This window comes from Impatiens glandulifera, chromosome 5, assembly GCF_907164915.1.
Source record: "Impatiens glandulifera chromosome 5, dImpGla2.1, whole genome shotgun sequence".
Classification (NCBI taxonomy): Eukaryota; Viridiplantae; Streptophyta; class Magnoliopsida; order Ericales; family Balsaminaceae; genus Impatiens; species Impatiens glandulifera.
Window position 1 is genome coordinate 18,018,534 of NC_061866.1, and position 24,986 is coordinate 18,043,519.

Sequence of the window (24,986 nt, forward strand, 5' to 3'; positions counted from 1 at the left end):
AATGTTCGCTACCCTAGGCCATCCCTATATACTACCAAATCATATGATAACATTTTCATTTAAACAATTATCTATCCAATTGATCAAAAGAAAGCCATCATATATATGATGACATTTAACAGTTCCACCACCATCATCCCAACCCAGAACATAAACAATTGATTTATTATTTTTAAATAAATAAAAACTGGCCAAAATGTCGTGCATAATATTTATATATGCAAAATTCTAATGAATAATCCTTACAAGTAGCAGCAGGTCAGGTCTTCTATGCTTCTTGTTTTAAATAATACCTATTTGTTTTAGGTACATCTACTACTTATAATATGATATAGGACCCGATCTTGAGACTGCAAACCTTCGCGGCAATGCACCCGGAGGAGCTGTGCTCCCAGACGTAGACCCTTCGTACTTATTTTTGCTGCTTGAACTATAATTTAATGGACCCGACCGTCTACTGTTCTTATGATGATGCGTGTTTCCGCCACCACCAGCTTCATAGAGTTGATGATCCAATTGTATACTATGATTATGTGCGGAAGAAGCAGCAGATGACGACGAAGGCTTGAAGTAACTGTATTCATGAACAGTAGTACTAGAGGAGGAGGAGGGGGCTTGTGGAGTTGAGTCGCCACGAGACCTAACTGCAGGAGATGCATGAACTGCTGGAGAATGTCGAGGGGACGAAATTAACAATGCTAGTGCTGTGGTTGACAAATTTGTTGTATAGTACTGGTTGTATATTGATCGCAGAATAGTACAAGGGATGTGCACTTCAAGCGAGCTTCTAGCTAGGTATGGCGATATTTCACACATCTGATCCAGGAATATCAATTTTGCAACCAGTTGAGATCTGCCAGAATCAAATATAAATAAGTTTGCCTCATTTTCATTTTAGATAGCAACACTACCACAACAGTAAAATTAAGTTAAGTTGGTTCCGGTTAGTTTACCTATTAGATTCAGTCCATGCATCCAATATAATTCCAGCAGAAAATTTAACAAAGAGCTGCATTGTCGCCTTTATACTTGTTTCAGCTGATAAACGGCTCCGCATATCTGGATGATCCTGCGTACCATTGACATGATGACCATTGGAGAAAGACTGTCTTTGCTGACATTCTCTTTCCAGTCTAACAAACTCACTCCCAGCAATCACTGCACAAATGCATCTACAAAAAAACATTTTTTAATTTATTTTATGAAAAGTGAGAATTTTTTCAATTGAAAAAAATAACTAGAACATTAACTAAAGCATGCAGCAGCTTACACACCTTGCTAAACAGTGGATGTTGTTGTTAAATCCCCCAGTATCCACATTGAAGGCAGTTGTAGTCCAGATGTTGGATGTCATGAAAGTAGCAAAGAAATAAGGCAATAAGCTCCATGATCCATCATTCGCACCTCCCACCTCTTCCAAAATTGACCTTACCCATTCTGAATCATGATCAGATACCACACTTACACTGTTTGCCACCCTTCTCATCCTCCTCATTTCCTTCTTCTCAGGCATTTCCTCAGGCAAATGATTCACAATCCCAGCAAGCAGTGAATGTATCAGAGGCGCTCCTTCTTCAAGGACACTTCCAGCAGCTTCCGCTAGAAGACAATCAAAGGCCACAGCTTGTCCTGCTTGAATGCAGAACCCAATAACCGTCTCAATGTCTATTATCTGCCTCATATTTGCATCTCTTTCTATTCTGTCACAACCATGCATGCTTCCTGCAACCGCCTCTAGTATTTCTCGGTTTGCTCGTAGTGACGTGTCTATGCAATTCAACAGCGCTGCAGTATGTTCCTTCATCATCCTGTCCAACCTGTCTACACCATAGCTTCCAAAAATGCGGATAAAAGCTTGCAATTCTCTCAGATTAGTGATAGATTGTGCGAAATAACCTCCAACAGGTCTCATGCTCTTAAAGCACCTTTGAAGTGGTGCGAACAAGACAGTAGCTCCAGAGATATCCTTGACAATATTGTCAACATACCAGTTGCATGCAGACTCAACAGCAGATCCAGTATGTTGTTCAGCTGGTTTCTCAAACAAGTGCAGAGAAGAAACTGGACCACAGAATGTCTCATTCAGTAGAACTTCACGAATGCCCTGGGTCAGGTCCATGCTAACATGTTGCTCTGCTAGATGAACTATACTAACATGCCTACGAATCAGTGATTCCATAACAGATGGCCGTTGAAGATCACTATCATTCTTGAGTACTGCATGCAGTCTTCTCTTGAAGTTCCCTAAAATGCATTCTCTCATGTACTGCAAATTATGTGCATTCAGGGTCTAGGTATAAAAAAATAGCATAGGACCGACCTCTAGAGTTGTGAAGTAAACAGTAGGTAAAACAAACAGCTGAGGTACAAGACAAGATGTCACCAAATCCAGTAAGATAGGGTATACATAGAAGGAACAACACCCTTACCTCCCTCAGAACGAAGACATGGTTTAGAACGCATATAGGCTCCATGTCATTTAGTACTGAACAAAGATTCATCAGCCTCTGCATTGCAGCTTCCAACCTGTTTCCATAGGATCCTAAATGATTATCTTTTTGTGACTCAATCAGAATAAGAATCAGGTATAAGATCAATGCCTACATGTTAACAGAAGCACTATTTTCAGGAAAGCTCTCATAGCCTGGGAAATGAAAGCCAGTAATGCCTTTTGGAGATTTAGCTGAAGGGAGTGATGTTCTTGAGGTCAGATTCACGAGATTAGCTGCCTGCTCTGGAAGAAGCTGAATTTCAATAATGGTAAGCATAGGACTTTTTGAGAGAAATCAAAAATAGTTCCAAAACTCATGAAATAAAAAAAAAATTAATATCTTTTTTTTAAAGTAAAATAAAATACGTAATACCTGCATCTCCAAAGAGCCAAAACCTCCTTCAGAGTCGAGAATATTAATTAATCCTTCCATTCCTCCCATGATGGATTCTATAAGGGACTCAACATACATCACTGCATCTCGACCAATCTTAGTAACCTGTATTCAGAAAATTATTTGTTCACTCATTTTGTTGTACTATTGAGGAAAATATCTCAGTATATATACAAATAAATAAGTGAAACACCATTAATAGAAGTACCCAAGCAGATATATATTCGACTGAATCAAGTAACAAATGTGTTTTATTCGACTGAATGGTTTTGCAAGCATGCCAACTTGAAATGAGATATCATATTAGTTTCCCACTTACTTGAAATGCCAAAGGCATACTAGAAATAAAAATGATCAACTAACCTCTTCAGGAACAATTGTAGAAGCACAATCGGGAAAACTACTAGCAACACCAAGCCAAGCACAACAATGCTGTGGACGGCCTTCAGGTCCAAACATGGTGTTCCTAAAAACCTGGTACATGCCAAGTTCATCATATCAAGCTATCACAGAAACATTCAGACAATATATCAATAGAAGATACGTCCTGTCTGAAAGAAAAACTCACTGTTGTGAGGTGCTGGTGGTAGAAGTAGAGCTTTTTAAGGCTACCATGCTTTGATAGTTGAGATTCAAGTTCATCAACACATCTGCTTGCCAGAGGGAATAATCATTATGAATCTCTTGGACCAAGAACAAAACAACAAAATTATGCCATGCATTATCAGTAGTATGTAGTATATGGAAATACAATACTTCAAAGTATACAAAATTCCTCATCACACAATTAAGGGACTTCTGAAATCTTAAACATTGGTACAGCCACATCACAAGTGTCATTATGGTACAAAAATTGTTACTGTCCCTGGGTTGACTTCATTTGATGATACTGCCACATCCATGAGAACCTGAGAACTTTCTTTGGGCTTGGACACTTCAAAGCTCACTTTAACAGTCACAGATTACAACAAAAATAAATATTCTTTGAGTGGCTCATGCCTCAGGTTCCATCAGGATGTAGGTCTAAATATTTTTTTTTTTTTTGGGTAGGCACAAAGTGTCCGGATAGAATAAAATAAAAATAGTCTAGTGGCACTTACAAAAGCAAAGCACCCAACATCAAAGTGTTGAAACTCGGAAACAATGAAACTAAAAGAGATATATATTTTACTACTACTAAACAAAAAAGCGCCCCAAATCAAAAGAAATGGAAGTACACACGATGCTTTCCAACCATTGCAATGCAAAACAAGCGCTCCATCAAAATCATCATCTTTAAGAAGACTTTCATCCCAAACCCACATAGAAAGGCTAACCACAAAAAAATCAACAACCCTCTCCACTAGGCGCCAACCCAACACCCCACAACCATGGGCCCAAAGGGAACATCAGACTCAAAGGCCCGACAAACTCTATCAGAACCGACTCCATACCATCCCCATCCGCATCCAACCCCTTATCTTTACACTGGAGCTTGTTGGATTGGTAGAGAACTTACTCCATCGTCCACTATTTGTAACACAACAAATATGAACTGTCCACATATTTCATGTCTTCTCTAAATAACAATGTGACATGACTGACATCTTCTAAGTATCTCTAAGAAAGTATCACTGATTTCTTCATTTATAACCCCTATAATGATATGAAAGTCGATGAACTTATAGATCATTTTGACCAACTAATTTACAAATAAAAACATGTATTCACATTTAGGCCCCTAAAAGAACATTGTCGGGGCCAACAAGCAACATGAACTTGACAGATATATTAACATCGCATATTCTCATATTCTTTGAAGGGAAAGTTCTGCCGAATTGTTTAAGAGTAGAATTTGCAATCAAGAGAATGTAACTATATCATAGATACTAATCTTATGATAGCTATCCACTCATGTATAACAGTACCTAGACCAATTGTAAGCAGCATTCCCTTCAGAGAGTAATCCTTCTTTTCCAGTGGAGACAGTAGCTTTCTCCAAATGCCTAATGGTTATAGATGATCGAGCTGAAGTGACAATCATCAATATTGACAACCAATCTTTCCGCAGCTCCTGATCAATAAGGGAAATTTCTGAATTTATCTACCAGCACATTGTAAGGAAAGTCTTTAATGATTGCTCTCATCAAACTAATAAAAAACTTACAACATGTAGAATAAGCTTGTAAATAGAAAAGATCCGAGAATTTGAGAATTTGGAGAAAAGACTAAATAAATACTCCTGATATTGATAAAAGCTAATTGTCATCATAGGCTATGACCCTATTTATATAACTAAACTCTAAACCTAATAGGTGTCAAATAATAAGAAAGAAGTCAATTATTGATCCTATTTAAAAAAAAAGTAAGGAATAAAAGGAAACTCTTCTGTCCACGTATGTATCCATGTAAAATAAGGACTTTACCTATCTCCAACTTGGAAGTATCAAAGACAAAAGCTTATACTGAGGCTGATTTAGATTATTAAACAACATATCAAAGAAACCCATTTTAATTGAACTCAAAGAAGTCTTTTCCAAATCAATCCCATAACAGATTGGAAAGGACACATGAAGAGCCATGAATATAGAAGGCATAGAAAAGCACTTACTGATAGATCACATGTTATGGCAGAGATATTTTCACCCTGTAGTTTTGGTATGTTTTCAAGATGCTGAACAATCTTCTGAAAGAGACCCTTTAAGGTTGTATCCAAGTCAAGAGCCACCATTCCAGGGGTTCCCAGCAAAAAACGTATTCTACCAGCAGAAGATGACAAATAGGACAATGCATATCCTCTAATCGCTGAAAAGAAATGAGAACTAAGCTTCAATATGATGTGGATTAAAAAAAAAATAATAACTCAGAACATAACAGTTGAGATTATCAAAACATAATGATCACTGTATTCATTTATAAACAAAGGAATAATTCAGTTTTGAATTAACAGAAAGGACTGAGAAGAATGGTCACAGTATGCAGATTTATCTTAAATTTGAAAGAAGCCTTAAACTGATTATAAAATATAGCTCCTCTAAAAATGAATGAGGAAAATTATTCTCCTTGGAGAGATTAATTTCAAGCCAAAGAAATCTTAGCAGGTTAAAGAAAAAGTGGCTCATATGAAACAACTAGCACATACCATTTGAAGAGAATCACGGAGTCTAAACAAACAAGGTTAATGCATTCTAGTAGTCTCAAATTTAGGGGGATTGCTAGCTCAAAGACGCAAAGAAGTTAAGATTGCAGATTTATCTCTAGAGCTGAATAAACACAACATGACTCTCAAGAAAAAAGGTGATTCTAGAGTTCATAGAACCTGCAATGTATTTGCGCACCAAACAACAAAGGCGGTCCATCCCATCCAAAAGAAATCCAATAGTTGGATCACTTGGATCCTGCATAAAAACGTTCAGAACAATCCAAGTTTAGCATTCTAGAACAGCAAGCAAAACCATTACTTCAAAAAAGGTCAATCTTGTACTAAAAAAGTTAATGAGCGTGAGGAGCGATCATTTTTATACTCAAACTAAAGGATAACTATTATTTGACTTACTTACTACCCAAAAACATTAACTGAGCAAAAGGATAACCATTTTTTGCCACCAGGGTTTATTACCTGAGGAGGCTAGCATGAAAAACCCCAATTTAAATCAGGGAATTCTTAGTGGGAGACCTTAGCCTCTTAGGTAAAGAATCTTTCCACTTGAGCTACCCGGTGGTTTAACAAAAGGATAACTACTATATGAACTTACTATTTCTACTGCCACAATCCTGGTTGATTTTGATCTTGCTGATGCGACGCCAACATGTTGGAAGTGCCATATAATCTCATATTGGGCCAAGGCTAAAGCTGAAAATACCATCTATATGAACCACAAATCATCATAGAAGTCAACTATCATAAAAAACTGATACATTATCCAAATAAGGCCCATACAGATGGGATGCAATGACTTTATCTTGTATCCATAGTTATGATAAAGACTTCTAGAATAACCAAGGAAAACTAGTAGTATCTCAGAATAAAACACTCAACAGAAAAGGATAGGAACATATATAAATATCATAGTATGGCTCAAAAGATATAGAACAAAGAAATGACATTATCCAAAAAGGAGCTTATCTTAGTAGCAGACCAAGACCTTGCACCATGTACCTGAATATTAGGAGCTAATAAACTAGGCTGATCGGTAAAAAATAGCACCATTCTTCCAATCTCTTGTTTCAACAATATTCTTCTTTCATGGTGTATGGAATCACAGGATAGTAATGCGTGTTCATGAACTTCACTGCAATCATAAATTACTTTAAGAACAACTGTTCTATAGCACTGATATGAAGTTATCAAGAGGCAGCAATAACATAAATGTATACTAAACATATATATTAACCAATAATAATTCCCACTGTTTTTGAAAGCTCGTTTAGCTCAGTGGTAAAACATGGGACTCGTGGCCACAAGATAGTGGGTTTGGGCCTTCATGACTATGTTCAAAAACAATTTCCAGTGCATTTATTAGAAGCTTCTCATATCCTATACACAATTGTTACTGCTCATGAGATTCAGCTTAAATACTTGTCAATTAGTTCTGAATCATGGGTATACTTTTCACCACATTGAAGGCTTGTTTAGCTCAGGGGTAAAGCATGAGACTCATGGCCACAAGATAGTGGGTTTGGGCCTTCATGATCATATTCAAAAACAATTTCCGGTGCAATTATTAGTAGTTTCTCATATCCTATACACAAACGATACTGCTCAAGAGATTCAGCTTAAGTACTTGTCAATTCGTTCTGAGTCATGGCTATACTTTCTCCGGCATACAAAAGTATGTCAAGTCTTCTTAAGTTAAATCTTAGGTGAACAGTTTAATCATATCCTACCCAGAACAAAATGGTGGGAGACAAAGATACAGGAAGTGTCCACCAAATACTTTCAAGATACTCCATTTCTCTCATGTACCAGTACTTTATCACGTCATAAGTCCCTGATTTACATTTTAATACAATGAGTGCACTCTTGTTCAACTTTTTGTTTCTGGCACCTCACTAACTCTATCAAAAGTTTCCAATTTTAATAAATAAATCACCTCCGCAGTTATCATCATACCTTATCATTTTCTCAACCTGCTTTGCAATACTATATTCCAGATCTGTTTCCTTTTGCTTTGTGCGTCCAGATTTGGCCATCTTTTTAGACTCCAAGATTCGTGGCAAAACATATGACTGGTAATCCTCATGTAGTAGTATGTACTGCATGTTATGCATGTGTTAGTGATTGAACAGCTCACATTGTCATCATCTATTCAGTAAAATATAAGTTGCAGTTTGCAGAAAAGAAGATGTGGAACTTGCCTCATCTCTGTAAACACTAAGAACCAAGTTCTCCTTTAGTACAACCTGAAACCATCCAGGGTAGAAAATTTAAGGAAGTCGAATTTAGAAGACATGAATAATCTCATTGTTAAGCTAGCATAGAGGACAGGCACATTTCACATGGAACAAAATTTGTTTAATTCTTATTTTTTGGTAACAACCATAAAGATAACTGTGTCTAAAACCATGTCCTGGATATGTTTGGCACTTGCCTTCCTTTTTTCTTTTGGTAGAAGCAATGGTGTTCCTTACTCTTTAATACATCACCTTTGGTTGTATTATCCTTTTCAGATCTATAACATAAAATTAATTTCTATAAACAAACTTCAATAGGACCACAAAGAACTAAAACAGAATCAAATTAATTTGTAAGCAATGTAAGGTTGAAACTTAAAATAGGCCTTCTGATGAATACAAAGTTATTCCAAGATAATTAAGGACAATATAATAGCGATTCGGGAAGGAGAGGATCAAAGGCTTCTTCCTCCACACGTTCCCTACCATCAAGAATGGGGAATTCATATCAGATGGGACTATTTTACCTCATAGGAACATAACATTTTGTCTTTTTTTGTTCCTCCTTTCTTGAAAAAAAATCATCCCTCCTCGTGTTCATAATCTTTTGTAATATAAAGTTGACCTCTTTTTCAGAAAAAAAATTAAAAAGAAATTGCTTAAAGGGAATAGTGACCTCGTTGTTTGTATTGGTTTGAATGTGTTTGGATGTGTTTAGGAAATTTTTATGGACAAGGATGTTGTATCGGACTACTTTTCTAGGATTTTGGGTTTTTTTGGCTTTCTAAGGGAATGACCCTGTGCTTCTATGATTTATAAAATCTGGATTGAACGAAATGCGAGAATCTTCAAAGGAAAAAGAAAGGATGAAGAGGAGATTTGGAAAGATATCACTTACGTTGCATGACTCAGATGGTTTCTTGGAGTAAGTATCCCAATCCTCAAACAAATACGACAAATTTGTGAAGAGTGAGGATTTTATTGTGACAGTGATAAGAATGATCAAGATAAGAGAGAATTGTTACTCTATATAAGTTTCCACTTTCGCTTTTTCAGATTGTGAAACTCGATGTAGAATTGTGAATTTTCAATATTTGTGAGACACTTGATTGTTCTTTTGATAAAAGATTCTATGTTTTCTCAAAAAAAGTAGAATGAGATGATTGACCAAATCCTGCTACATTTGCTGCAAGATACACAGATTTCATAATCTGAAAATTGAAAATATTCTAGCTACTCAACTAGCCCTGAGATGATTGAAATGATGTGATTTCCCATTCATTTATGGAGGATGTATGGTCTTAATTCAAAATATAATAGATGCCCATCGAATTCTAGCTACTTAGAAAGATATCTTGTTAGGTCCAATAATGTATATAGTATATGCCTCTTACAACATTCATTAATGTCTCTTAGAACACTCACTAACTTAATGCATCTCTATTCAAAAAGAGCAACTCATTCAGAGTAAATGTCAGTATGCAAGGAGTATTTCTGATTTTCTACATATATTCAATAATAATATTCATCTCTCTCTTTCTTAATCTTTTAGGTGATATTTCCAATCAGTAAATCTCCTTACAGGTGCACAACCATACAATTCATTACTATAAAACTTTAATATGTATAACAGATTCATTGAAAGAACATGCTGCAAGGTTCATGGAGAAACAACCAACTCCATATACCCTTTGCTCATAATGTGATGGAGAGCATTTTTTTATTTTGTTTTTGCAATTTTACTCATTCAAAGGAGAACAAGGGAAGGAAGATCTGTACTAATTACCGAAGCAATATCATTGCTGGTGACTCTAAGAAGTTCATCAGGACAAACAAGGTACCCAAATAACACCCATTCTCTATAGGAAGTGACATTTGCCAAGTCTTGAGCTCTCTGCAAGAGAGGATAGAAATGAGGAAGTAGGAACAAAAGGAAAAAAATATCAAGACACTAGCATGTATATCTGTGAGGAAATTCTATAACTTTATATAGATTTGCATGTCTTCAAAAGCACTAAACTGAAGAGTATTATTTAAAAAAAAAAACATTCATACCATTGGATGTGCAGAATTTGTGAGTATGTCAGGATAGCGTGGATGAAATGGACTTAAGAAGCCCTCATTTCTTAGCTTCCTTGTATCCGTAGAAAGAAGTATTGTTGGCCCCACAGCCTCTAAAACCTGAAGAAGCACATCTTCTTTAACCACACAACTCTGGCAGTAATTTAGAAAAAAACAGATTGCACTTGGAAGTTAAATAGTCATGGAAAACAACTGCCAGCGGATATAAAATATGACAGCCATAGTCACATTTCAAAGTCACTTTTTGCATCCGTTAGCCATCCCAGAACAGAGTTCAACGTCAACATATTTATCATTTCTGGAAACATTTTGTTGTGTTAGCTTCTTGGTTTTCCCGGTTAAATGCAAATAAGCAAGAAGACGGAACAACAAACATCCATGTAACTGCTACTCGTTAAAACATACTAATCAACTTCTGACTGTTTTCAAAAACCAATTAATAAACAGATGTTGATAACGAGTAATGAGAAATCAAATTTATAGGTAACTTCAAGAAGAAATTTCGTAAAAGGGAATTATTAGTTGCAACAGAGGCCTTTTCATGGACCAACATTTCATGTTTCGTTGGCCATGGTAAAGTCTGAATCTTGCATCTGAAAAAAAATTCCTACTTTCCAGGGAGAATGACATCTGGTTTGAATTTTACCAGATCCACTGCAGGAAAAGGAATGCACTATTGTACTAATTGCTTAAGAACAAAGGTGAATTCTATCATGAGAAGTATGAGTAATCTTATTGTCAATAAAGGAAAGAATGTAACCTCTCCTATGCGAGGGCTCACAAAATTTAAGTCTTCATGTAATCCTTTCAAAGGTTGATCATAGGAATCAATGTATTGGACCAACCTGTTCAAGGAAGAGAGACATATATCATCATTTCCTTTATGAAATTTAACAATTTTGGGATCTATTTTAGCTCCCTAATAATTTCTTAATCATGGATATCACATGAGCGGAATTTTAATTAAGAATCTGATTTTTAGCCAGCAGCTTGTTTCTCAAGTGAAAATATAGCATATACTTCTCCAAAAGATATTGTTCAATTATTTGTACCAACTAGTAGAATCAATGAAACCACAACTGAGTTACCGATGATAAAAGTCACAGTCACGATCACCATGCAACATTCCATACAAAAGGTTATAAGTTTGAAGTATCATTTTCCTAGGCATCTGCAGTAAATGCAATAAAAACAGTAAGTATAAATCAAATATACACATTCTTTCATACAACCATGGGCAAAATGTAAAGCCAATGGAAAAGAGAGTACCTAATTATAATGCAAAATGTAGAAATACCCAGACTTACCTTGTCGGAAAAGAGGTTGACACGAACAAATGCACAAAAAAGGTCCATAAATGCATGTAGTATCAGTGCGTTCTGATGAGGCTGCCCAAACAAATAAGTTTCAGCAAGCAAACAGGCATTTCATATACAAAATGTGTACTGCCATATGCATTAAATGAGGTTATCAACACTTTCTACCTCATAAATATAAGTGTAAATTTATCAATATTGACATGTTGCGTGAATTAAATATCTCTCTTTCAACAATATATAGACAGAAAATATGGAGAAAATCCTGAACAATGTCGATAACAGGCACTCATATTCACATTCTAGCATATATGCTTACTCACCAACAAGGTAATAACAGTGCTGCTCAGATCCAAAATCAACCGTAAAGCTTGTTCTCGAAATGCCATCAAGTCAAGAAGTAGCTGGCCGAAACAAGAGAAACATCAAAAGCATTATTGAAAATGTATGTGACTTTCCAACCTGAGATATAGATCCTTGTAAACCATCATATAAAGCAGTAACTAGATGATAATGGGCTCACTTAGAAGTACTGGCTGGATTACAATAACGCATATCTATATTGAAGGACGTTGGAGCTTGATATAAAATCAAAGCAATTACAAGATGAGAAGAGACACTAGTAGCCACTTCAAACTAGGCTGGGTTAGAAATAAATAAATCTGGTGCTTTTCCCTTTATGATCTGCAGGCATCAATTCATTAGGTTCATAGATCATCCATCATTTAACAAACTGATGGTATAAGAAACAAGTTCTCAAACAACCCACAGAAAAAATGAATGGTGGCCCGTGCATGACTCATATAGTTTACTGAGTTCTTTATATGTACAAGTGCAGAATCTACAGGAAATCTGTTGTAAGACAAATACAGATTTCCAAAACCTAGAGAAAATCACTTGGACCTTATTTTCAGTCAACAGCTGCATAACGGCGTAATAATCATTTCCTGATAGTAAGAATGGCCCCAATAGAACTTTCAAACATTCGAAGAGCAGCTTCTATGGAACTAAAAAATACAACTTTCCAACTTCATTGAACTATTTGAGAAAATTGACAAAGGAGATTTTCTTTTTATGTAGCATCCCCCAAATCCTGATACCGGTTAAAGCTCGAAAGATTTATCGATGCAAGAAAAACTGGGACTGTACCTGAATCCAAGGTTCCAAGCTCTGTAAAAGAACTTCTGCACCATCATTCATAGCATCCAATGCAACCTTGTCAACCTGAACCATAATCAACATCATTTGTCACACCTAATTCCATGAACATTAAAAGAATAGATGCAACGGAACACTCTTGATGCCTACTCGTTCAAGCTGTAATTTGCTGTAATGCTCTGGAAACTTTTTGGAGAGTAGGATACAAATTTTCGGATGGTTTGGGAAAACACTAGCTTTCCAAAATGCATCAGAAAACACATGACCCGCTGAATCTGGGTAATCCAAGATTTGATTGAGCCTGTAAATCTTGGCCATGAGCCCCTCGGCAACTTGAGTTAGCTGGTGCACCCACAGAATATTCAATCCCTTATGAGACAGAGCAGAACTCGAATTCACACCTTCAGACCCACCAACAGTTCTCGCGGTGGTCTTAGACGTGGTTGGAGGGGCAATGAATTGACCCAAGTACTCGTTCCATCTCCCTGGGCCTTCCCCGTCCCTCGATCTCCCAGCCGTAGGGGCAGATGAAGAGTAGTCTTGTGGAGGAAAACTTTGCCTAGACTTTGCCATTCCTGCCTCTGTTTTTTTCCCAGAAATATCTGCAAACAGGATGACGAATTAAGAAGAAGAATTTGAATGGAACTGGCAAATGAGCGAGAAATTGAATTGCTTTACTCAGTTACTCTGAAATCCCAATTCATAAAGAGAAACGTGTGACAATATAGACACGTTCGTCCAAAATGTCTCTCGATCAGCAGCATTAAACAGAGAGCAGAAAAACAAAAATGGAACTAGTTTTAAACAGAAAGAGGCGTGCAAGTACCTTGAAAGCGGGAGAGGCTTCAGCTTTGGAGGAAAGATTACATAATCAAATTCCCATTTAGGGTCAGATCTAAATATTCCAGGACGTGCAGCGATTATAATATAGAAGGAGAAGGAGAGAAAGAATGGTGCTAGAACTGATAGTTGAAGTGGAATTGTTGCTTGCTGAGCTGATTTCTTCTTCAAATGCTGAGAAGACTAAGCAACGATTCTACTTTCTGCCTTAAAACAGCTTTGCTTATAATCTTCTCTTCCTCGTATAAATGTGGAGAGAGAGAGGTTTACTTGTCTAGCTGTCTTAGAGAGAGCGGTGGACAAGGGAACTAAGAAATCGGGAAATTTTAGCATGCACGATTTGGGTCCCATCCAAAATATTTGTGCCATTGTTTTAGGGGAAAAAATATTTCTCTTCTCATTCTTGTTAAGTTTTTTCAATTTTAAGAATATAAGTAAAATATCATTTTATTCTATGGAATTTAAAAAATATCTAGTAAATAAAAAAGAGATATATTCCTTACATAACTCAATAGTCAATTTTAAATAATATCAATGTAAAACATTTGGTAAAGATGTCTACAATTTGGGATCGTAATAGGACATGTAACACTTAAACTTGTCAACGAGCAACCTTTTCACTAGACGAATGCGCATATATGTAACGTATATCGTTTGAGTATATGGAGTGACAGGTGTAGAACATTAGAATTTTCAAGAAGCATTGGAAGGTAAAAATAAAAAAGGAATTGGTGAATGTCATGGAAGATGAGATGTAATCTCTTCGTGTGAATAACACTTTTGAGCTAACAAAGTTGTCTAATAGAAATAAGGCTTTGAAAAATCGATGGTTTTATAGGTTGAAGCAATATGAGCATAATTCACAACCTAGATATAAGACTCGGTTGGTTGTAAAAGGCTTATTGCAAAGAAAATATGATAATGAATCAGATATGATGACAAAGATGTTGTCATGAAATAAGTTCGAGTTTTATCGCTCGGATATCGGGTTGACATTTCTCTCCAACTAGTCGATCGTGAGAATTTCTTGGATTTTGTTCTCCTAGTTGGAGAGACCCAATTTGGTATAGACTTTATTTAGGCCTAAAGTATATAATGTGAAACAACATTATTTTTTATTTAGATTTTTAGAAGGTTAACTAGGTTTTAAGAACACAAGAGAGAGAATAGAGCAAAAACTTCAAAATTTTGAGGTAACAGCTAGAGAAGATTTCTGTTTGCTGAAGTTTGCACCGTTTGATCGAATTCAAACGTTGACAGCTTGTTGGTTATTTTGGGGGCTACGTTCTGGACGGTGAAGATCTGTTTTCTGAGGTTTTTAAGTTAGTTTAAAAGAAACTAGAATTGCAGAATTGATAAGGTTGGTTGATCTTATTATTTTTTATCTTTGTTGTTATTTGTCAAGATTGTTGTGTGATTTTGATGCAATTGATTATACTCTAGTTTGATTATATCTAGAGTGAACCTTTAATTGTAACATTGTTGATGATAGTGGATTATTAAGTGGCATTCTTAGGTCTCGTGGTTTTTTACTCTCGATTTGAAGGAAAGTTTTTTCACGCTAAAATTGTCTTACATTGTCGTTTCAATTTCCTTTTGTTTTGTTCATCTCTTATACTCAATTAGTTGGGAAAGTGTTATATTTTGAAGAATATATATTTTCCCATCAATGAGGACAATGCCCCACTCACGATGTGGTTCCCACCGCCACGACAACCATGATTGGGACGGATATCGTCAGATAGAGCAACATAATTTTCAGAAGGAGGAAAATGTTCAAATAAATTGGTAAGGTAACGATGAAACGATAGTCATTAAGGTTGGAAAAGGATAACTAATAAGGGGAGAAGATGCATGTAATGCTAAGATGCAACACTAAAGTGCCAAAGAGAAAACAAAACAAAAATGGTGAAGAGTTTCTCTAAAAAAATATATAATAATAAATTATTATAGACATACCTCAGTTACTAAGGTAACAACTGATGAGAACAGTGTAAGACTATGACTTTGTGCTTAAGAACGAAACAAGACTCGATACTAGGAAATATATTTACTTCTTATATAACTAAATAATGTAGTATATATATATAACAAATATATACACTATAACCCCTGACAAAACCCTCTTGTAATTAGTTTTACGTAAAAGTTCGAGATTCAAGAATTTCAACCTTAGTTTGCATGTTAGGAATTTTCTTTTAAAATAAAACATTATTTAAAAGATTTTTAAATGATCCCTAACAGTTTTTTAAATCAATTAATTTCGGAATCTAATTTTAAATAATTTGGGTTTCCGGTAATTAAATCACAATTTTTTTTAGAAATCATTTAGTTTAGATTAATTAAACATAATTAATTTAAAAGATTATTTATTTTGAAACAGAGTCGCCAATTAATTTTTGAAAATTAATAAAAGTTGGCATACGTGTATAAACGTATTAGCTAGAGTTTCTTTTAATTCATAGTTTTGTGATACTCGGGAAAGATTTTCACGTTTTTGACATATTTAATACGTTTTTGACATATTTAATACGTTTTGGTCCATTTAACACACTTGTGACATGTTTAAAACGTGTTAAATATGCCAAAAATGTGTTAACCATGCCAAAAACGTGTTAAACATGTTAAACGTGTTAAACGTGTCAAAAATGTGTTGAACTTGTCAAAATGTGTTAAACGCACCAAAAACGTGTTAAACATATTAAACATATTAAAAATGTGTTAAACATACAAAAAATGTGTAAAACATGCCAAAAACGTGTTAAACATGTCAAACGTGTGAAAAACATGTTAAACATATCAAAAACGTGTTAAACGTGCCAAAAACATGAAAAACGTGTTAAACTTATCAAAACATGTGAAAAAAATGTTAAACGTATTAAAAATGTCAAAAACGTGTTAAATGTGCCAAAAACGTGAAAAATATGTAAAATATGTGTTAAATGTGAAAAACGTGAAAACGTGTTAAAAGTGTCAAAATGTGTAAAACGTGTCAAAAATGTGTTAAACATGCCAAAAATGTGTTTAACGTACCAAAAACGTGAAAAACATGTTAAACGTGTGAAAAATGTGTTAAACATGTCAAAAACGTGCCAAAACATGAAAAACGTGGTAAACTTGTCAAAACATGTTAAACGTATTAAAAATGTCAAAAACGTGTTAAACATATCAAAAATATGAAAAACATGTTAAATGTGTGAAAATTTGTTTTAAGTGTGAAAACGTGTTAATCAAAAACGTGTTAAACGTGTAAAAAATGTGTTAAACATGTCAAAAACGTGTTAAACATGTCAAAAACGTATTAAATGTGTCAAAAACGTGAAAACATATTTAAGAAGTTAACATTTTAAACCGATATTTTATTTTACAAACATAGGAATTGAAATTGAATTATAATTCTATCATTTTTCCAAACATAGGAATTGGAATTGAATTACAATTCTATAATTTTTCCAAATATAGGAATTGAATTGTAATTCAATGTCAATTCTCATGGAATTAGAATTAGAATTTCAATGTCAATTCCAATTTCAATTACCCCTCATCAAACACACCCTTAGAAGAATGGTAAGTTATCATATTGTTTTCATTCTTCACATATGATCTTGATTTAATGAAACTTTGAATTTTGAATTATCATTTTAATTTTGCATTCATAGTCTAGTTTAATTCAAATTGTTATTTCATTAAGTATTTAAGATTTTATGTAAAGCCCAATTGATATAATTATTGTTAAAACAAAAATACACAAGTTGTGTTATTATATTGAAATTGGGGAAATCGTGTTTTTTAACTTTTGTTCAAAAGTAAGAGCTCAGGGTTAACATTTTCAACATGTTTTAGAATATATCCATGTTCTTTTTGGGCATTAAAATTGGGTACATAAAATAATTATTTTATGTTCTTGAACATTCAGATTTTTGATGATTTTTTTATGGAATGATGTCAGTGTTAGGATTTGTATTTCCCAAATCCTACCAGCTTGAAAACAATCTGTAAAAACACAAGAAAGAAGAACATAATAACACACAGATTTATAGTGGTTCACTCAAATTGAGCTACATCCACTTCAGCCACCACCAGATTTACTATGAAGAAGAAGAAGGAATACAGAGTGTTTGCCTCACACTTTATCTCTCTAGAATTCTGTCTCCTAAATGTAAACTGTTAGGATCTAGGTCGCCGCTGGTGGACCGGGGGTTGGACCGGTTAGCGGTTCTCACTCGTAGGGTGGTGGTTAATCCTGTTAGAGATTAACACCGGGGTTTCAATACTACACAACCTGTCACAAACCCTTGAACTAGGTTCAAGCGCGGAAGAGGTTTGCTTTCAAGTTGAAGCGGTACACGTGTATGATAGGCGGAGTCGGTTTCGGATGATGGAGATTTGAAGGATGGTGGGTCGGTTTCGGCAATCTGGATACTTGGTGTGGTTAATGTAGATTCGGTTCTAAGTGATGTTGTTTGATTAGTCGGTTATGTAAAGACGCCAACAGAAAGTGAATGACACAACAGATTTTATGGATGTTCGGAGATAAAACTCCTACGTCACCCCTTCCTCTCGAAACCGCGAGAAGGATATTCACTAAGGAATACAAATACAATCCGATCGAGACTTATTTTCTGCTCGATAACACTCGTACAATTTACACCGAAATTGTAGAACAAATTCTAACTTTCAGCACTTAGGCTTTCTAGAATAGGACACTATTATCAATTGTAGTAAATGCCTTTTGTTTCAGCTATATGTTCCACAGTGTGTCGCTTAATGTCCCACCTTTACTCTTCTTCAACTGCCTCCTTTTATAGGTGAAATATGCCAACGGTCATATTTCAAAGCCTTGAATCTGATTGGCTGATCAGAGATGCAGTGATTCAGTGTCTCAGACCTGCGGTCTTCTCCTCAGACCTGACGGTCAATCTCAGACCTGGCATCATGTTTCAGACCTGCCGGTCTGTAAAGCAAACCTGCTGGGTTTGTCTTTTACTCAATATAGGCACTGTCTGCTTGGACAGTTGTCTGTACTTTGAAGATTTCCTTTCTGGCTTATCCCGAAGTAGAAGGATCCGGTAGTACTGTTTTCTGCAGCCTACAGTCTTTCCTCAGACTTGCATGGATATGGAAGTGTTCAGTATGTTCCTTTGGTATCATTCTCAACAGATACCCAAAGTGTCTTCTTGTACTAGTCGGCCTCTTGACTTGGCCGAATGTCTTTTGGTAGTGAAGTGACCTTACTTCTTCCGGTTATTCTTGTCTTGTAGATAATCGGCTATTTGATGGATCTGGCTTTTAGGCTTTGGCCGATCCTTCCTCTGCGCGGTCACGTACCGAATACTCTTGATCGGTTTGGTAGCTTGACCGGTTCGGTTTCTTCAGTTGGTTTTTTTTTGTTCATCCGGTCCGGTTCCTTGTTCCTGCGTAGGAAGTTTGTTTAAGTTAGGTTTATTTGAACCGGTATGAATTTATCTAACAATTTCTCCCTTTTTGATTATTTTATTTAAAATTATCAAAATTATGTAAGTTTGCAACCGTAGGCCGGTTGTTTTGTTTGGCCGGATTTTGACTTGGGAGAATTTTCGAAAAATTTTGGGAGAGAAGTTTTGGAAGAGTCTTTATCTTTTATCTAACAATTTCTCCCTTTTTGATTATTTTATTTAAAATTATCAAAATTATGTAGAAATGCAAAATAAGGCCGGTATTCAAAAATAACTTTATATATTTATAGATAACCGGAAAAGACTAAGCAAAAATACTAAGGTAAGTAAGAAAAAGAAGGATAGTCCCTATTCTGAGTCCGTGAATTCGTAGGCACTCTTCTTTCTCTTCGGTGGTGGTGGCGGTTGCGGTTGGGAAGATCGTGGCCTTTTTGATCGGGACCGCAACTGTTCTACGACTTCCTCCTCGATTAGGTCGGCTTGCTGCGAGGGGCCCGTTTCTGCCGGTTCAGAGATCGTGTTGAGCGTCTCGAGAATTCGAACTTTCTTACTAGCCGGCCTCTTTCTTTTCTTTGATGCCGAAGCTGAGGCTGCTGGTGCTGAAACGGAGGCGGCTGCCTTCTTCTTTTTCTCGTTGTTTCTTGCAAATTCGGCTAGCTGCTGTTTTTGCCCTTCCAGACGTGCGGCATCCTCCGCAGCCTGTCTGGCCACTTTCTCAGCGTATCCTGGGAATAAGGCCTCGCCCCTTCTTATTCGTTCGGCCTCTATTTCTTCCTCGGTCAGCTGAGTCGCTCGCGGCGGCTCTTTGTCCTTGCTCACTTCGGCGTCCAGCCTTTCTTGGACCCTCTTGGCAACTAGAGCATCGGCCTCTATGGCAGCGGCATCGGCGTTTTCCTTAGCTTTCAGGATTTCGGCCATCTGTGCAGTAAGTGCCTTTACTTCGGCCACGAGATCTTCGTTTTTCTTTTCCAGTACCGAGACTCGTTCAATTGTCGGATCAACCCGTTCGAAATCCTTCTGTAATTCCGAAGTGAGACCCTCCAGAGCTATAATATGATGAGCACAATTTTCTCGCTCACCGGCCTCTTCCCATAGTCCGGTGCTGAGTTGCTCCAGGCGCGCTTGATGGTGATCCACAACGTTCTTTGTCACATCGGCGAACTGCATGGCCGAATCGAAAACGTTCTCGCATCTTTCCTTGAGCGGTTGAAGCTTAGAGACGTTGTGTTCAAGTATCCGGTCATCAATCATCTCCGATATTGATGTTTCAAATTTCTGAAGCCGGTCTTCAACCTGCCCCGATGTGGACACTTCAAATTTCTTAAGTTGCTCACCAATCCGTCCCGAAACGGATGCTTCAAATTCTTGAAGCCGGTCTTCAATCCATTCCTTAGAAGGAACTGAGACGGTGGCTGCCGGTGGAGGAGTAGGAGGAGACTGCTCGGTCTGATGAGGATCGGCTCTTTCATCGGAGTCTGTTATATCAACAACCTCAGTAGGTGTTTCTAATGTGACCGCATCCTCCAAGTTCAGTGCCGTATTTTCCAGGATCGGTACCTCGACATCCTCTAAAGTTTGTACTTCAACAGTTCTTGGAGTCGATACCTCAACAGTTCTTGGAGTCGATACCTCATCATCTTCTGGCATCGGAGTCTCGATGTCCCTCGGTGTCGCGGTGTCTTCTCTCGAAGTTGATGCCTAGTCCATTTGAAAGTCTTCGATGACCGGAGCGGTATACACCGGAACTTGTTTCTGAACGCAAATTGCTTCTAACCGCGCTATCTCTTGGCGTACTTCCAATTTGCCTTTTTCAAGCTTTTCTAATACCCGCGGCGCTACTGTAGACACCGATCCCCCTTCGGCATATTCTTCCTTAATCTTTCTGATACGCCTTCTTATCTGTCGAAGATGACTTCTCGGTATCAGTAGGCAAGTTCGGCACTGTACCTCATGAATGGTACCGGATTTTGTGAGGCTTAAGATCATGGCCTCCACCTCCTCCAACCTGGCGAAGCAATCCTCTTGGTTCAAGTCCATCATGATGTTCTTATAGTTCGTGTTGAAGCGATGCTCATGCCACTCCAAGTATAAGTTTATAACGTCCTCATTCCGCTTGATGATGCCCTGAAAGATATTCTGGGCTAATCTCTCGGCCTCGGCCTCATCGGCTTCTTCCCTGCTGAGGCCTTCATTATCGGCTCCCTTATGAATCCCTTCCCCACCCTCGGTGGTCTCAGGATTGAAGTTTTGTTCGGCATCGGTCGGACTCCGAGCCGAGAGATCGTCCTCATGGACCGTTTCATCTTCGGTTCCCTCTATTTCAGCTTCCTCATCGGCCCACTCCTCATCCTCTGTTTGTTGAGGTGGTTCTTCGAAAATTACCTTTTCTTTTCTCTTCCCTCCGGTGTTTTCTTTTGCCGGGGTACTTTTCTTTGCGGCTTTCTTCTTTCGGCCACCTGTGGAACTGGAGGCCGGTTGCTTTCTTGGAAGAAAGTGCCTTGATCGGATGATGCTACGTTTTAGTATCCCCACACCGGGACCGACTTTGATCTTCAGATGTAAGAAGATCTTGCCGAGTTGTACGGCATACCCCCAAGACCTGTCTGAGTCCGGTCTCACCATTTCCATAAGGTTGCCGAAGACCGATCTTGCCCAGTTAATCTATGTGCCTTCCATTAGGCGAAAAATCATTCTGATCTTGTCTTTGGTCAAATTACTGAAATTTCCTCCCCTTGCCAGTATTGCCCTGGCAAAAACGTCACACGCCGGGATGAGCTCCGGTTTCAGCAGTTGTTTCTTTCCGGATGTGGGAACCGGCTTGTTGGTTGCTGATAGACGGCGGCGAGCCATCATAAAAACGTCATCGTCCATCTCTGCTGTTGCGTCCATACCGGTAGTTGGGAGATGTAGACTCTCGGCCACTACAGCTTCGGTGATTTCTATTTGGGAGCCGCAAACCGTTGCGAGGATCCTGTCGTAGGAAATGGTTGCGGTTTTGAAGAACTCTTCGACCGCTTCCTTGTATATTACGTGAGGACCGTCTAGTAGATATTCCAAACCGGTCTCAATCAGCCGGTTAATTACTTCTTTTGCCTCGGCTGTTCCATTTTGCCGAATCTCCTCAAAGTCCACTTGAGAGTATAATTTGAATAGTGCCGCATCACGACCCATGTTTTGAAGAGTTTGAAAATGAAAGAAATCGGCTTCAAAGAGTTTAGAAGTTTAGAGAGAGAAAGTGAATTTGTGTGAGAATGAAAAATATGACTAAGGCCCCCCTTATATAGGCGCGGTTTGGAAGCCAAACCGTCCCATCATGAATGGGCGGGAAATTTCCCTCCAAAACGAAAGGGCGCGAAACTGTGAGCGGTTTCGTACGAAACGGTTGGCGGTATCTTTGAGCGGGAGTTTTTCCCTCCAAAGTTCCTTGCCTATGTCATGGATGACATATTTTTCTTATGAGGCCGAATGATCTATCGGTTTGTTTCTGAGCCTATTTTGATTTACCGGTATTTGATAGTTTTAGGCAGATTTTATAATACCGGGCAAGTAAGCGGTTATAGGTGTCACTTAGATAATTGTTCAAGGAGTTGAAAAGGACTCGGTTATTTAAACTGAAATAAGATTCAAGGAATATTGGAGGAAGAAAACCGATTATAGAATTCGGTACATGAATAAGCATATAGAGACAACGAAAGATATAGTCTATTCAACAGGCATTCTCCAGAGTCGTTCTCTTGCCGAAACAACGTTGAGAATGTTCGAAGACGAAGCCGGTGTGCCTGGTCCGAACTCCGGTCGATACCCAAGAATCAGCTTGCTGATATGCGGTGCATACCCAAGACCCTTCTTGGTCAGCACCATGTTCTTCAAATTTTCCCAGATGACCGATGACCAGTTAATGGCCGATTTGCGAAGAATGTTGGTCATGATATTGTAGGTATTCCTGGAATACCGTTGATTGGGAGATTGACACAGGATTGACCTGGTCACGATCTCGAGCAGGAGCTGACCGTGACTCGCAAGTTGGGTTTTTGGCCCAAACTGTGCCACCGGAAGAGGGGTGGCTGACAGGTAAAGTGCGGTTTCAAATCCCGCAAGGTCCTGAACAGCCGGGAAGTCAGAGAAACCCTCAGCGGGTAGATCGAAGAGTGAAGAAAAGTCATCCTCGTCGATCCAAAAAGTGTGGTCTCGGACAGTCGAGACAATGTACTTGCCCCTGATGCAGGCGCTTCGAAAGAAGGCCTTGACATCATCCAGAAGGATGGGACCGGCCTCTTCAAGAAATGGTTGAAGGCCGGTTTCAACAAGAGAGTCATACATGATTCTCGTCTTGAAATCACAGTTTCTTATGTCCGTGCATGATTCGAAATCGATGCATAGAAAATTTCCCAGAGTTCTGCTAGGCATGATTTCGGTAGTGAGAGATAGAAACGGGATTTAAGGAGAGAGAGTGATTTTGTACTTTCAGGTGTGATGAAATGGGAAGGAAATGACTCCTTATATAGGGTCGGTTTTTGGAGGGAAAATCTGAGCATTGATGGTCAGTTTTGTTTTATTAATGAAAAGAATCTTTTCCCTTTCAAATCACATGGGGAAGCGGCGATTTGCAAAGCCCGAGGTAAGTACTCGTTGGAAATCAACCAGATTAGTTGGGAATTAAATGTGCGGGTGGTTGGGAGTTATCTTAGTTGCATTAATTGGGATTATCACATTAAATGCATTTAAACAATGTTGATTAGATAGAAACCGAAAATGGTAGAGACAATGCCGAAAATGACATATGCAAAAGATGAAGTAGATATAAATAAGACAGAAGTAGACATGAATGAAGCCGTTATGATCATTTTGGCTAGGTCTTCATCCGGTGCATGCTGCAAAACGACCGGATGCCAGACGAAGTGACTTAACGAGGAGGGTTGAAGTTTCTCCTCCTCCATTCCCTCTCAAACCGACTATAGAAAGAGTCGGTCATTTCCCTAGTTAGCACTTGAGCCTGGTTCAGGCCTTCGCCAGGGCAAGTTGGAACACCGAGTTCCACCAGGAGGGTGCTCATTTGGGGAATGAGACTAACTGACTGGACGTTAATCATCCAAACCAAGGTGTCGAACAGCACCCGGGACCAGTTCACTGGTGTGCCTGTGATGATTGCCGCCATCATGTTGAAACTTGCCACGCAGTAGGTATTGGTGACATCTCTTCCAAAGATGCCCCTACCTATGACATCATTGAGGAGCTGGTATTCAGCCCTCAGGAGAGATTTAGAGCCACGGTCGTTGACAGGCTCATCCGACCGGGCAAAGGCTAGGGAAACCTCAGCCTTAATGTCGGCTGGAGGGTTGAGGTCTGTGATACCTTGTCTAGACAGACTGAAGCACCGAGCAAAGTCCTGCTCGGTGAAGTCGAAAATTACCCCCCCAACTTTGGATTGGACGTGGGTCTCAAAATGGGGTGTGCCCCGGAATACCCTGGCGTTGTAGTAGAATTCCATAACTGATTCAGGGTAGATGATCTGCTTATCATCCAGAAAATGCTCGAGACCAGTGTCTTCCAGTTTCTTAATCATCCGATACACCTCATAGTGTTCGGTACCGGTACATGATTCAAAATCTACTTGGAGGATGTTTGGAAATTGAGACATGGTTAGTTTGCTTTAGTGAGAGGATGCTCTTGTGACTTGTGTGTTTTGTGGTGAGTGTTTACCTCTCTTAAATACTAGTTTAGGGGCTAACCTATTGTCCAGGTATTAAATGGAATGACATATATTAACTGCAGGATAAAAGGTTTTTCACCAAAATGGGTATGTTTACAGTCTAGGTGTCGGTCATAGGCCTGGATCATGAAAGATATCAAAAGATCTTCACGTCTTTTTAGGCGCGACCAGTTTTCTTTGAAAAGGT

At 38.0% G+C, this 24,986-nt stretch overlaps 1 protein-coding gene across 1 annotated transcript; it reads right to left on the reverse strand.

The window, feature by feature from the left end:
* Positions 1–296: 296 nt before the first annotated feature.
* LOC124939115 (protein NAP1) lies at positions 297–13,936 on the reverse strand. The gene is made up of 24 exons (XM_047479626.1): positions 13,641–13,936; positions 12,965–13,416; positions 12,806–12,880; positions 11,980–12,060; positions 11,648–11,728; positions 11,429–11,511; positions 11,101–11,185; positions 10,314–10,439; positions 10,045–10,152; positions 8,223–8,267; positions 7,978–8,120; positions 7,024–7,156; positions 6,620–6,730; positions 6,184–6,262; positions 5,476–5,669; positions 4,793–4,938; positions 3,454–3,535; positions 3,249–3,359; positions 2,865–2,990; positions 2,605–2,744; positions 2,430–2,526; positions 1,275–2,266; positions 954–1,172; positions 297–853 (listed from the first exon to the last, which is right to left on the reverse strand). The coding sequence occupies exons 2-24, from the start codon at positions 13,385–13,387 to the stop codon at positions 316–318; spliced, it is 4,218 nt and encodes a 1,405-aa protein (XP_047335582.1). The 5' UTR covers positions 13,388–13,416; positions 13,641–13,936; the 3' UTR covers positions 297–315.
* Positions 13,937–24,986: the final 11,050 nt, after the last annotated feature.

Coding starts and splice junctions, on each gene's coding strand:
- LOC124939115 (XM_047479626.1), bottom strand. CDS start 13,387: ATGGCAAAGTCTAGGCAAAGTTTTCCTCCACAAGACTACTCTTCATCT. Junction 7,157..7,977: donor CAGGTTGAGAAAATGATAAG/GTATGATGATAA, acceptor TTATGATTGCAG/TGAAGTTCATGAACACGCAT. Junction 3,536..4,792: donor GCTGCTTACAATTGGTCTAG/GTACTGTTATAC, acceptor TCTGGCAAGCAG/ATGTGTTGATGAACTTGAAT.